Source organism: Macaca nemestrina, chromosome 11 (genome assembly GCF_043159975.1).
Source record: "Macaca nemestrina isolate mMacNem1 chromosome 11, mMacNem.hap1, whole genome shotgun sequence".
NCBI classification, from domain to species: Eukaryota; Metazoa; Chordata; class Mammalia; order Primates; family Cercopithecidae; genus Macaca; species Macaca nemestrina.
Window position 1 is genome coordinate 3,544,475 of NC_092135.1, and position 14,438 is coordinate 3,558,912.

The 14,438-nt window shown below is 35.8% G+C and overlaps 1 protein-coding gene across 2 annotated transcripts in view; it reads left to right on the forward strand.

Annotated features, from left to right (window-relative positions):
- LOC105492428 (mitogen-activated protein kinase kinase kinase 2) overlaps positions 1 to 14,438 on the forward strand; it is an 88,692-nt gene that overhangs the window by 37,842 nt on the left and 36,412 nt on the right. Inside the window, exons 2-5 of one of the 2 annotated variants that reach the window (XM_011759518.2) lie at positions 6,761 to 6,822; positions 10,286 to 10,404; positions 11,568 to 11,608; positions 13,368 to 13,467. In XM_011759518.2, coding sequence (XP_011757820.1) covers positions 6,816 to 6,822; positions 10,286 to 10,404; positions 11,568 to 11,608; positions 13,368 to 13,467 — 267 coding nt within the window. In that variant the 5' untranslated portion in view covers positions 6,761 to 6,815. Of the gene's footprint in view, positions 1 to 6,760; positions 6,823 to 10,285; positions 10,405 to 10,453; positions 10,789 to 11,567; positions 11,609 to 13,367; positions 13,468 to 14,438 lie in introns of those variants that run through there. The other variant, XM_071072534.1, reaches the window with a different exon arrangement.

The window sequence follows — 14,438 nt, forward strand, 5'->3', positions numbered from 1 at the left end:
TAGTTTTATGTAATTGGGAATTTGAAGCTTAGCTCTGTCTAGATTGGAGATACAGATTTGAGGGTTAGTTTATAGGTGATGTTTCTTCTACAGACTCAATAGAATGAAAAGAGCAGTAGTGCAAGAATGAAACTTCAAATGGCCCAAGCATTTACTAGCCAGGCAAGGAAAAAGAGATTCTGAAGCCCACTCAGGTGAGATGTGGGAAGTGGGGTGGAGAATGGAGAATCGTGAGAGTGCATTGCCATGGAAGCTGTAATGGATATTTATGTTTTTAGCCTACCAGTATTTAAACAGCCTTCTTTTTTGCTGCTGCTGTTGTTTGTTTTTTGCAGTGGTGGGGATGGCATCATCCATTGTGTTAGTCTTGGTGGAAGCAGCAGTGTTCTGTAGTATAACCTTTACTGTAGTAGAATATAACATCAAGAAGTAGGGAAGTTGGCTGGGCATGGTGGCTCACGCCTGTAATCCCAGCACTTTAGGAGGCCAAGGCAGGTGGATTGCTTGAGCCCAAAAGTTCAAGACCAGCCTGGGCAACATAGCAAAACCCTGTCTCTACAGAAAATACAAAAATGAGCTGTCTATGGTGGTGGGTAACTATAGTACCAGCACTTGGGAGGCTGAGGTGGGAGTATCACTTGAGCCCAGGAGGTCAAGGCTGCAGTGAGCCGTGATTGTGCCACTGCATTCCAGCCTGGGTGACAAAGCAAGACCCTGTCTCAAAAAAGAAAATAAAAAAACAAGAAGTAGGGAAGTCAAGATTATATGAAGTAAGCCATGGCAGGGACTTTGGAATTTATTCAAAGTGTTACAAGAAACTACCAGTACTTTCTGACACAGAGCATTAACATTCTCTTACTTTTTAAAAGGATAATCCTTATTGCTGTATGGAAAATGAGTTATATTAGAGTTTGGAGTAAAATCAAGTTGATCAGATATGAAACTATTTCAGTAATCCATGCAAGAGATGATTATGGCTTGGAGTAGTGATACATATTTTAAGGAAAAGCTAATGGGATTTGCTGGTGGATTGGAATATAAGGTGAGAGCACGGGAGGAATCCAAGCTATCCCAAAATTTTTGTTTTGAGCAATTGGAAAAATAGAGATGCTTCTTGATAGAGAAGACTAGAGAAGAATAGAATTTTTAAAAATATATTGTTTTTTAAATTTTTTTCTTCTGAAATAATTTTAAGTTCCAGAAGTTGCAAAACAAGTATAAAGAAATTTGTTTTGATTATTTCAGAGTAACTTGCTAACATGAGACTCCATCACCCCTGAACATTTTAGTTTGTAATTGCTATCAATAAGGACATTTTCCTACATATCCAGAATCCAACTGTCAAAATCAGGAGGTTAACCCTGATAGAATTGTATCATCTAATCCACAGAAACCATTCAAGTTTTGCCAGTAGTCCCAATAATGCTCATTTTAGGAAAATAATTCAATCAGGATTATAATTTGCATTTAGTTGTTGTGTCTTTTTGATGCATTTCAATCCAGAACAGCCGTAACGTTTCCTTGACATTCATGATCTCGACAGTTTTGAGGTTTACAGAGCAGTTAAGTCTTAGACTGTTCCTCAATTGGTATTTGTCTAATGCTTCCCTATGAATCAATTCAGGTTATCAGTTTTTGGCAGCAATATCACAGAGGTGATGTGGTATTCTCAGTGTATCTTACCAGGTGGCACTTTTTTTTAATTTTTAAAAATTGAGGAAGTCAGGCCAGTTAGGTACATGATTTTAATTTGCCTGTTACTGATGATCTTAACGTGGATCACTTGACTAAGCTTTTTTTTTTTCTTTTTTTGTCTGCTGGGTTTCTACACTAAAAAAGGTACTCTTTTTTTTTCCTTTGAAAAATGTGTGGAAATGATTATTTTTTGGAGGTATGTTAAAACTAAGTAACTCATTCCTCATCACACTTTTCATCCACTAGTTTTAGCATTCGTTGATTTTTCTTGGTTGAATTACTTGATTATTTCTATTGATGATTGCTGAATGGTGGTCTTTCTAATTTTATTACATTCATTAGTTGACATTCTACCATAAGAAAAAGCTTTCTCTTCCTCCCATTGTTGATTTATTTGTTTATCTTTGTTTTTATGGACTCACGGTTTTCTTCTTTTTTTTTTTTTTTTTGTTGTTTCAGGAGATGGGATCTTGCTATGTTGTCCTGGTGGGCTACAAACTCCAGGGCTGAAGTGATCCTCTTGCCTCAGTCTCCTGAGTAGCTGAGATTACAGCTATTGTGCCCAACTTCACTGTTTCATTTTTTTTTTAATTCAGTGGGCCCGTAATCCAACATTTTTATTTTGATGTTCAAATTGTCCCATATTTGGTTAGTGGAATCCCTTTCAAGCTGTGCCTGTGGCCTTTTGACATGTCCCCATAGTCTTTATGTACTTTCTTTCTGGTTCAGTGAGATGTTTTAGGCTCATTTTGCAATTACCTCCTCTAAATCAGCTATATCTCAGCCATATTCTGGTTCTTCTGCCATCCATTGGGGATTGGTACTTACAGACATCTGGGCAGCAAGGCAAAACTCCATCTCTACAGAAAATTAGCTGGGCATGGTAGCAAACACTATAGGCTGAGGTGGAAGAATTGCTTAAGCCCGGGAGGTTGAGGCTGCAGTGAGCCGTGATAGTACCACTGCACATCAGCCTGGGTGACAGTGCAAGACCGTGTCTCAAAAAACAAAACAAAATCACCTGAAAAATTTGGTTGAGAATTTAAATTTTTATTGAAAGAGAATATACTAGATAAAACTTCCGCAACCAGTTTGTGACTTTCTCTACGTGCATATGTATGGTCAGAGAATTTCCTATTCCAGCTCACTGTTTCCTCAAAAGGTAAATTGGAGTGATACGGTATTATGGAAAGTTTACCTGAGTAAGAAATAAGAAACAGGTATTCAAGTCTTAGCTTTGTCCAACTTTATAAGTTATATTATCTTTTTGGCCCTCAGATTTTAAAATAAGATATTTAGACTAGATGTTTTCTTCTCAGCTGTTTAAAATTTAGTCTTATATTTGTCTTGATTAAAAGTCCTAAAAACTGAGGTAATATAGTGCTTGCCCTTGAAATGGGACTGATTGGCATGAGGAATGGAGCACTTTCTCGAGGCCAGGCTGGGTGGCTCACACGTGTAATCCCAACACTTTGAGAGGCCGAGGCGGGAGGATTGCTTGAGCCCAGGAGTTTGAAACCAGCCTGGGCAAACACAGTGAGATGGATTTTAGATGCTGAACCAACCTTGATTTTGTTGGATATATCCCAAATGTGCATGTTATATAATTTGTTTTTTAATGTTCTCGGTTAGGTTTGCTAGTATTTTATTGAGATTTTTGCATCTATTTGTGAGATACTGATCTTTAGTTTTCTCATCTTGTGATAGCTTTGTCTGGTTTTGGTATTGTTGTAATACTGGCTTTACAATGAATTGGAAAGTGTTCCTTTTTTTTTTTTTGGAACCGTTTTTGTAAATTCTGTAAATGTTTGAAGCGATCTGGTCCAGGGCTTTTATTTGTGAGAAATTTTTCATTTCTCGTTTAGTCTTTTTATAGGTCTGTTCAAATTCTTAATTTCTTCTTGATGAGTCAGTTTTGGTAGTTTCTTTTTAGGAATTTGTCTGTGTCATCTAAGTCATCTAATTTGTTGATGTACAATTGTTAATAGTATTCCCTTATCCTTTTTATTTCTGAAAGGTTGGTGTAATGCTCCCTTTTTAATTCTTGAATTTGATTATTTGTGTTTTGCTGCTGCTGCTTTTGATTAGCTAAAAGTTTATTAGTTTTGTTGATCTTTCCAAAGGGCCAATTTTTGTTTTATTGATTTTTTAAAATTTCAATGGTGTTTTTATTTTCTACTCCCTATTCCTTTAGCTTGTTTCAGATTTAAATTGTTCATCATCTTCTAGTATTTTAAGGTCAAAGGTTAGGTTATTGATTTGACATCTTTCTGGTTTGTCAATATAAATATTTACAGTTATAAATTTTATCTTTCGATGCATCCAGTAAGTTTTGGTTTGTTGTGTTTTCATTTTCATTTATCTCAAAGTATTTTCTAATTTTCCTTATGCCTTCTGTTGACCCACTGATTATTTTTGAGTATATTTTTTAATTTTCACATATTTGTGAATTTTCCAGATTTCCTTATGTTACCAATTTCTGATTTCATTGCATTGTTGTCAGGAAACACACTTTGTGATTTCAGTCCATATAGTTACTGAGATTTGTTTTATTACCTATTATTTGGTCTGTCTTAGAAATGTTCGATGTGTATTTGAGAAGAATGTATATTCTGCTGTTTTGAGGTTGATTTTTCTGTAGGTGTCTGTTAAGCCTAGTAGTTTTATAGTGTTGTACAAGTCTTGTATTTCCTCATTGATTTTCTGTCTACTTATTTTATCCGTTATTGAATAGCAGGGCATTGAAATCTCCAACTTTTATTTTTGAATTGTGTGTTTCTTCCTTGAATTTTATACTTTTTTGTTTTGTGTATTTTGTGACTCTGTTGTTAGGTGCATATAAGTTTATAATTGCTATATTTTTTTGATGTATTGGCTATCTTTTATTATAAAATGCCCTTTGTCACAACAATTTTTGTGTCATAATCTGTTTTGCCTGATAGTGGTATAGCCACTGCAGGTCTGTTTTGACTACTGTTTGCATAGTATATCTTTTTCTATCCTTTTACTGTCAACCTATTTTGTCTTTGGATTTAAAGTGTGGACCAGGCATTGTGGTTCATAGTCCCAGCACTTAGGGAGGCCAAACTGGGAGGATCAGTTTAGCCCACGAGCTCGAGACCAGCCTAGGTAATCTGTACAAATCTTTTTTAAAAAATCAGCTGGGTGTGATAGTGTGCACCTGTGGTCCTATGTAATCGGGGGTGCTGAGGTGGGAGGATTGCTGGAACCTGGCAGATCAAGGCTGCAGTGAGCTGTGATCATGCCAGTGCACCTCAGCCTGGGAAAGAGAGCAAGACCCTGCCAAAAGAAGAAAGAGAGAAAGAGAGAGAAAGAAAGAGAGAGAGAGAGAGAGAAAGAAAAGCGTGTCTGTTGTTGGCAACATATTTGGGTCAAAATGTTTGGGACCAGAAGTTTTTTGGATTTTTTCATATTTTGTAATATTTGCATATACATAGTGAGGTATCTTGGGAATGGGACCCAAGTCTAAACATGAAATTCTTGTGTTTCATATATATCTTACTCATATAGCTAAAGGTAATTTTATGTAATTTTTAAATTGTTTTTGAGACAGGGTCTCGCTGTGTCACACAGGCTGGAGTGCAGTGGTACAGTCATAGTTCACTGCAGCCTTGACCTCCCTGGCTCAAGCAGTCCTCCCACTTTTAGCCTTCCAATTACCTGGAACTATAGGCATGCACCACCACACCTGGCTTTTTTTTCTAATTCTTTTTTTTTTTTTTTTTTTTGTAGAAATGGGAGTCTCCCTGTGTTGCCCAAGCTGGTCTCAAACTCCTGGGCTCACGTGATCCTCCCACCTTGGCTCCCCCAAATTGCTAGTATTATAAGTGTGAGCCACTGCACTAGCCAACAATATCTTAAGTAATTTTGTGTCTGAAACAAAGTTTCTATTTTATTACCCTTGTAGGCCTCTTGCATGGGGGAATTTGGGCATGCATGGAAAAGATAATATTGCAGTGGAAGGGGCTGGGAGGGTCTTTTTTCTCCTGGGGGATGCTGAATAAACTGTGAGTTGTGCGTCTGCCTTTTGACTGTGACATACCACATGAGGTCAGGTTTGTGGAATTTTCCATTCATAGTATCATGTTGGCACTCATCGTATATTTTTCATCTTATTTTCTAGTTGACCTGGGAATTACAGTTAACATCTTGTAATAACATAGTTTGAGTTAATATCAACTTAATTGCAATGGTATACAAACAGTTTTTTTTTTTTTAAGAATTTTTTTTTTTTTTTTTTAGGCAGTCTGACTGTATTGCCCAGACTGGAGTGCCACAGCTCACTGCAACCTCAACCTCTCAGGCCCAAGTGATCCTCCCACCTCAGCCTCCCAAGTAGCTAGGACTGCAGGCATGCACTACTGCACCTGGCTAATTTTTTTATTTTTTGTAAAGGTGGGTTTTCGCCGTGTTGGACAGGCTGGTCTCGAACTCCTGGGCTCAAGCAGTCCGCCTGCCTAGGCCTCCCAAAGTGCTGGGGGTGTGAGCCACTGCGCCTGGCCATAAACACCTTTCTTTTATGTAACTCTATCCTTTCCGTTTCCTGTGTACTGTTAATATTATATGAATTATATTATTATGTATTGTATACCCAGCAACACAGTTATAGTGATTGCTTTATGTAGGTTTTTTCTTTTTAAACCAATATATTAGTTTCCTATTGCTGCTTATATAGAAAAAGAGTTAATGTAGCGGGCCTGATTGCTTATTTTTAGAAGGCCTGCTTAGGAGTCAGTCTTTGGCTGACACCTGAGAACTTGGATTTCAGGAGGGTTCCTGCCTCTAACTGATAATGGTTTGTACAGACACTATGGTTTATGCTGAATACCTGCTTTTCTTCTGGGAGTCTGGAATTTTGCTATGTGTTAGGCAAGGGGGTGCCTACGTGATCAACCTTCAATATAAAACACCTCCCCCCAGCAAAATGTGTAAAGTATTCATATTGTATATTTCTCATTAGTATTATTTATACTGTTTTTTTTTCTTTTCGTGGCTCATTTTCTGTTTCTTTTTATTAATATGTTAATCTGTTTTATCTTCTAAGGCAATGCTGATGGGAGAACCATTTTCCTGATTTTCAAATTGTTGAGCTGTTTGCCATGATGGGTGAGTTCAAACTAAAAGCATATTTCAGCTATAATTAAAGGATAGAATGGAAGTGAAAAAACTGTCTCTATTATGTGCTATTATAAACCTTTTTATAAATAAATTTTATGATATAGCAGATTTATGAAATGTTTTATATTTACTTAATAGACTTAATTAAAGTACTTTTTGTGTTGCTATAGTTTTAGAGTGATCATTTTATGCATAACACAGTAGGAACATTCAAAATAAACTGTTAAGATGTGTTGTGATTTGCTTAAAGTCTGATGGCAAGAGAGGAATCATAAGATTTTATTTTATGATTCATAGAGCAGCAAATCATTGGTGCTCAGGGATGATATGTTATACAACTCTTGGTCATATATTGTGGTATAATATTAGTTTAAATAGACTAAAGTATGGGAATGGATTGTGTATGTTCAGTTTACGTATCATTTTGTTTTCTTCTTTACCTCCTTTTTGTTTTTTCCTTTTCTCTTTTGTGTTAAGGGTTCCAGCATGAGGCAGGGATTAGACAGGAAGGCACTAGAAGGAGATGGAGTCATGAATGGCCTACCCTATCCTAAATCAAGAAAAATGGGACTGAGTAGTTGGGTGCTGAATTTTGAAACTTAGACTGATCCTGGGATTTAATTCTGACATTTACTTGCCAGAGTTTGCCTTTATCACACATTTTCTACTTCTTGCTTAACAAAACAAATACACACACACACACACACACCCCCCCCCATGAAGAACTTATATTTGCCCATGTGATGAAAGTGGGGGCTAGGACACTTTCACTGTGTGTCATTGTAGCAAGTTTGTAAGCTTAGACTTCACCTTCCTACTTTAAAATTTTTCCTTCCACTTCCTCTTCTGTAGTCATGAGTATCAGCGCCCTCTTGGAGCCCAAATTCTCTACTCTAGTTAGCCTTACTTTCAGCTCCAAATTGGATGTACTTTTACTGAACTCCTTTCTCAACTTTTCATTTTGGCTGCTGTCGCTTGTACTCTGTGTATCGATCAAATTTATTTTTGTCAGCCTCAAATAATACTGCTCTATAGAAGAGCAACAATCATTGCTTAAAAACATGTATAAAGGTAGTCACAGAACACCATGACAGATGTTTGAATTTTTGATTGAGGATGTTCTTCTGTTACTTATTTTTCAAATATCATGAATAAGCATATAAGGTATTTAATTCAACATTTCTGATAAAAGATTTTTGAAAAAATTATTTTCCAAATATTTTTTGGTTTTATGCTCAATTGAATGTCCTTCTAGCATGTGTCAGAAACCCATTGTACTTACCCATAAGTACATAAGTGAAACCGCGTCTCTACTAAAAATACAAAAAATTAGCTGGGCATGGTGGTGGGCGCCTGGAGTCCCAGCTACTCGGGAGGCTGAGGCAGGAGAATGGCATGAACCTAGGAGGCGAAGCTTGCAGTGAGCCGAGATCACACCACTGCACCCCAGCCTGGGCGACAGAGTGAGACTCCGTCTCAAAAAAAAAAAAAAAAAAGAAAAAGAAAAAAGAAATAAGTATATATAAATGTGATAATCAATTTTAGCCAAAGGCCCTCCCCAAGGCTTTTGACATTGTAATATTAAGCATATAAAATTGTTTAAATTCAAATGTTTAGGTTTCTTCTAATAAAAATTAGAACAACATAGGTAAAGAATTAGAGTTACCACTTTGGGAGGCCAAGGTGGGAGGATCACTTGAGCCCAGGAGTTCAAGACCAGCCTGGGCAATATAGTGAGACTCCATCTCTACAAAAAATAAAAATAAAAAAAGAATTAGAGTTCTTCTGTCCCTAGTGTAGAATTAAGGATTTACTTTTTTTTTTTTTTTTTTTTGGGACAGATTCTCACTCTGTTGCCCAGGGTGGAGTGCAGTGGCATGATCTCAGCTCACTGCAACCTCTGCCTTCTGGGTTCAAGTGATTGAACTTGAACTTGAACACTACAGGTGCCCGCCACCATGCCCGGCTAATTTTTGTATTTTTAGTAGAGACTAAAAGTAGGGTTTCACCATATCGGCCAGGCTGGTCTTGAACTCCTGACCTTGTGATCTGCCCCCCTCGGCCTCCCAAAGTGCTGGGATTACAGGCGTGAGCCATTGCGCCTGGCCAAGGATTTAACCTTCTTAAAGAAGGTCACATCAAATGCTTTTATTCCAGTTGAGATCGTTCTGAGCTTATTGATGGGTGCATCTATTGTGATTATATTGTACCTGTCTGTGGCTTGGTTACCTATTTGGCTAAACTAACATTATGATAAAACTTTATTTTATAAAAAATACTTGGTGAAGAATTATAAAATTTTCTCTTAACCTGGAAATATTAATAAATTAAACCAATAATAAAACCTTATAACTATTACTTTTAAATTTTAATATGCAAATAATTTCACTACAAAATAGCATATATGAAATGTTACTAAAAATTAGTAAATTACAGAAGTCAGCTATTTGTGTGTTTGAGAGACTATTAGGGCTATTGAATTGTCAGAATATTTTTAGTGATTCCCTTTGTAGGATATGGCATTTTTTTTTACTACTCCAAGAACATAAGTTAGTGCTCACCAAAATGGTTACATTTTAAAATATAAACTGTAAAGTCTCTTGATTCCTTTATTTACCATTTGTGATTATCGTTAGTAGAATTGATTTACTAGTGAAAATAAATTAAGTTGTCCCTGACGTCTTCCAGAGAGCTTATAATTGGCATTACTGGCAGGCACATGCTTTTAGTCTCAGAAAGAAACAATTGGTATATTTAGAAGAGTCTAAAAGTTCATGTTCATGTTCATGATCCTTTCTCTCAGTTTTATGGACTTGGTACTTTTTCTAAAGAAAGGAATTTTCTTAACATTGTTACTGACCATGATCTTTAAATAGTCTGTTTTTAGTCTTGTCAAACCTTATGGTGAAGAAGTTTGAAAGAGCATTTCCAAATACAGTAGGCCAGTATTCACAGGTGAAGCTTTTCTTTGTTGCTGACTCTTAAATATTGATGAAAGAAAGAAAAAAAAAAAAACACCTTCCAAAATTAAGTCTGTACTTTGAACATAAGTGCTAAGTAATGATATTTATACAAAGTTGTTTATTTTTTTTCCTCTACTTTTAAAAAGATTTTAGATATCTTGATGTTTTGTTTAGGAGACATAGAAAAGAATTCGTTTTAACAGAGCAGTTTTGACCTTATTCTAGGATATTAAATCAGTGGAAGAATCAGAATGACTTCATCTTGTCTATTAGTGTCACATGTGTGGACTAATGGTAGAGCTTGAGTCTATTGCAATTTTATTTTACCAAAAGGATAGGCATTAAAAATGTTTTGGATGAATTTTTGTATGAAATTAATACATTCTGTACTTTAAATTTTATTATAAATTTTGTGTGATGTCTATACATGTTGATATATATGTCACAATTACAATTCTATATATGTGTTTTATTTCAAAATTACCTAGATGATCAGCAAGCTTTGAACTCAATCATGCAAGATTTGGCTGTCCTTCATAAGGCCAGTCGACCAGCATTATCCTTGCAGGAAACCAGGAAAGCAAAATCTTCATCACCAAAAAAACAGGTGTTTATTTTAATAAGTATATTTTGTTTTTATATGAATTACTTTCCTTTAATACACTAATCTTATGGAGGACTTGTTTAATGTGTTTAGCTTTTACACTTTCGAATCAAGTATTTTGTTAGTGTTTGTTATACATTTTCCCATAAGAGTGTGTGTTCATCTGTTAACAATAGCAAAGACATGCAATCAATCTCAATGCCCATCAGTGGTAAACTGGATAGAGGAAATGTGGTACATATACACCATGGAATTCTATGTGGCCATAAAAAAGAACGAGATCATGTCCTTTCGGGAACATGGATGGAACTGGAGGCAATTATCCTTAGCAAACTAATGCAGGAACAGAAAACCAAAATACCACATATTCTCACTTATAAGTGGAAGGTAAATAATGAGAACACATGGAGACATAGAGGGGAGCAGTAGACACTGGGTCCTACTGGAGGGTGGAGGGCGGGAGGAGGGGGAGGATCAGGAACAATAACTAATGGGTACTAGGCTTAATACCTGGGTGACTAATCTGTACAAACAACCCCCCATGACATGAGTTTACCTGTATAAGAAATGTGCTCATGTACCCCTGAACTTAAAAGTTAAAAAAAATTTTTAAAGTATGCGTTCATAAAGAATGGTAGCATTCTGCAGCCAAGGTTGACCCCTTCCCAGAAAAAATAAGGTAGCATTTCATTTAATGTGGTAACTGTTTTCCAAAGCTGACATTTCATCCATTTTCCAAACACTTAAGCAAATTGTTTTTTGTTTTGTTTTGTTCTTCAAATAGTCTACTCTGGATTTTTAGAAATGAGGATGATTTTGATTTTGATAAATCAGATTAGTTTGGGATACTCAGCATGACATACAAAAATATAATATTCTGTATTTCCCATAACAGGATCAGCAAATGTCTCATACTCCTGCTACCTTCACTAGTAGATCTTGGTGTTCTTTCCTGTTGAGCCCAGATTCAGCAACATAATTCTCAACTTTTTAGCAGACACTATCAATTGTTTGGAGCTGGTACAGAAATTCAAACTTCCTTCCTCGTCTGGTCTATTTTAAATGAATGGCTAAAAAACAATATGATTTAGAAATTGTAGGAGTTTTATCTAATCTCTGAATGATTTGTCTGATCTCTGAAAGACTCAATTGTCATTTCATTACAGAATGATGTCCGAGTCAAATTTGAACATAGGGGAGAAAAAAGGTAAGGAAAGAAACATTACATGTTAATTAATTGATTTAATCAAATGTGTATTCTAATTAAGCTGTTGAAAGGTTCTTTTCAGATTTGAATGAAGTTTCATGGTTTACAAATTGAGAATAGAGTAGTCCTTGGGAATGTGTAATGTGTTTAGACTTAAGATAGATAACATATGTCAAAATTCAGGCCAAACATTAGAAATGATTAATGTGTTTGCAATTTTCAGAGATAAATAAGATCACTGCTTAATACAGACTTTAAATATTGTCATTTCCTTTTATTTTTACTTGAGGGAAATTAAGTATATTTTTCCTTGTAATTGTTTCATCCCGCAGATACTATATAGCATTTATATATGTGAGCTTAACACTCACAATTCCGATTATTCTCAAGAGACCTCAGTGCTATGACATGTATGTCATTAGCGATGTTGAGGAAAGTGAATTGGACTAGTGGCTGTAAATTATTTAGCAGAGATGTAAACCTAGCCTTCTACTTGGTATCCGTATCTCAGTGCACAAATTATAGGATGGTAGTTGGCAACAAAATTGCTGACAAGACCTAATAGGAGTTAAGGCTGATGGAATTTTTTTTTTTTTTTTTTGAGATGGGGTCTTACTCTGTTGCCCAGGCTGGAGCGCAATGGCGTGATTTTGGCTCACTGCAACCTCCACCTCCTGGGTTCAAGCGATTCTCCTGCCTCAGCCTCCCGAGTAACTGGGATTACAGGCAACTGCCACTATGCCCGACTAATTTTTGTATTTTTTAGTCGAGATGGGGTTTCACCATATTTGCCAGGCTGGTCTTGAACTCCCAACCTCAGATGATCCACCTGCCTCGGCCTCCCAAAGTGCTGGGATTACAGGCATGAGCCACTGTGCCTGGCCTGATGATGGAATTTCATATCTGCTAGTAGTGTCTCATGAAATAATGTAGTGAAAAGCCTAACAGTTTTAAGGATTTTAAAGTGGCTCACAAATCATATAAGCGTATTTTACATAGAAATGTTTAAAACTGGACTATATCAGATAAACCATGGAACTCTCCAATCTATTTTCCTATTTATGGATATTTTCCCAATTTTTTCATTCATTCAGCATTATTTGTTGAGTACTTAGTATATATATGCTAGGCCCTAGAGGAATAAAGGGAGCAAAGCAGACATAGCCTCTTTCCTTACGGGTCTTATAGTGTGGTATTGGTGGTCTTCAAGCTTTAGGTGCATGCTCTCAAGGGGAAGCACAGGCCAATCCTTTGGGAAATAGAAAACACTAGAATTTTAATCTTTTTAAAATATTTATTTTGGAAGTATGCCTACATGATACATGTACCCCAAAATAATGAGTTGATAAGGATACAGAAATCAAAATTTGAATCCCTGGAGAACAACTTTATTCTTTTTAACAGTTTCATTTCATTCTGTCATAAAGATGTCACATAGTTAAGTTTAATCACTTTCCTCAATAAACATTTTGCATTGCTGTTTAACATTCATATGGTAGTTTCAGTGCAAATTAAAAACTGCAGAAAATTTGAGAATTTCTTTTTTAAAATTTGTATTAGGATAAAACAGACTTCAGAGTTTTTGAATTTTGGGTTGAAAATTTGTGCCTGTGATAAAAAATGTGCTGTTGTAGTGTTTAAAGTGAATATTTACATAATTTTAAGTTAATTTTGTATCTCTCTAAAAGGAGATAACTGTTGCAAGTTTATTATTTAACTTTGCCTAAGAAAATAAAATCTTAAAATTGTGTTTATATAGAATCCTTCAGTTCCCCAGACCAGTTAAACTGGAAGATCTGAGATCTAAAGCTAAAATTGCCTTTGGACAGTCTATGGATCTACATTATACCAATAATGAGGTAAACACATACAGTTTAACTTTAGTAGATCTTATCTTGAAAAGTAATGTGTTCGTTTAAGAGACCGCTTTTAAGACTTGTGTTTTTATTTAGGGATTGATAAATATATGGTATGTCAGAAGAATAAAACCTAAGTAAATTTTAACTGACTAAAATGTATTTTTTTCATTGTGGAAAATAATAGAGGGTGCTACTATGCAAAATAATTGAATGAGGGCATATTATAGGGGAAAATACATGTATTGGAATTTTGCTGCTTATTTATGGTTTTGTTTTTATTCTATGTACTTTATTGATGAACTGTGTTTTCCTGTCATACTCTACTTGGCTACAGATGACAGAGCTTTGGTAGTTAAACAATTGAGTTAAAGGATTGTTTTAGTGTTGCTCAGGGCTCAATTAGATTATTATGTTTCGGAATCAGTACATATGATCTTAAGGGGCTTGCTTTAGCAATGAGGAGCTCTGTGTTGTGGAGATGCCCCTTTTTAATCCCCTTAGGATTGGATTCAATGATCTTTGAAGTTTCTTTTAGTTCTTAGGATTCTGTGAGATATCAGGATCTTGTGATCTTAAAATTTATAGGACAATTTAGTTAATAAATTGTATTATGGTTAGTAATTAGGTGAATTTGGTTTTTATATTCAGAAAGCATTTATTAATTTTTCAGGCATCATGCTATAATTTATAAGTTGCAGCGCCTGATGGAGTAGACCTTATAGACTTGTGGTACAAGCAAGCCATTAATAAATGAGCTATTTCAATATATGAAGTTCTTTGAAAGAAATGCATAAAGTAGGCCAGGCATGGTTGCTCACACCTGTAATCCCAGTACTTCGGGAGGCCGAGGCGGGCGGATCACGAGGTCAAGAGATCGAGACCATCCTGGCCAACATGGTAAAACCCCATCTCTACTAAAAATACAAAAATTAGCCAGGCATGGTGACGCACGCCTGTAATCCCAGCTCTTT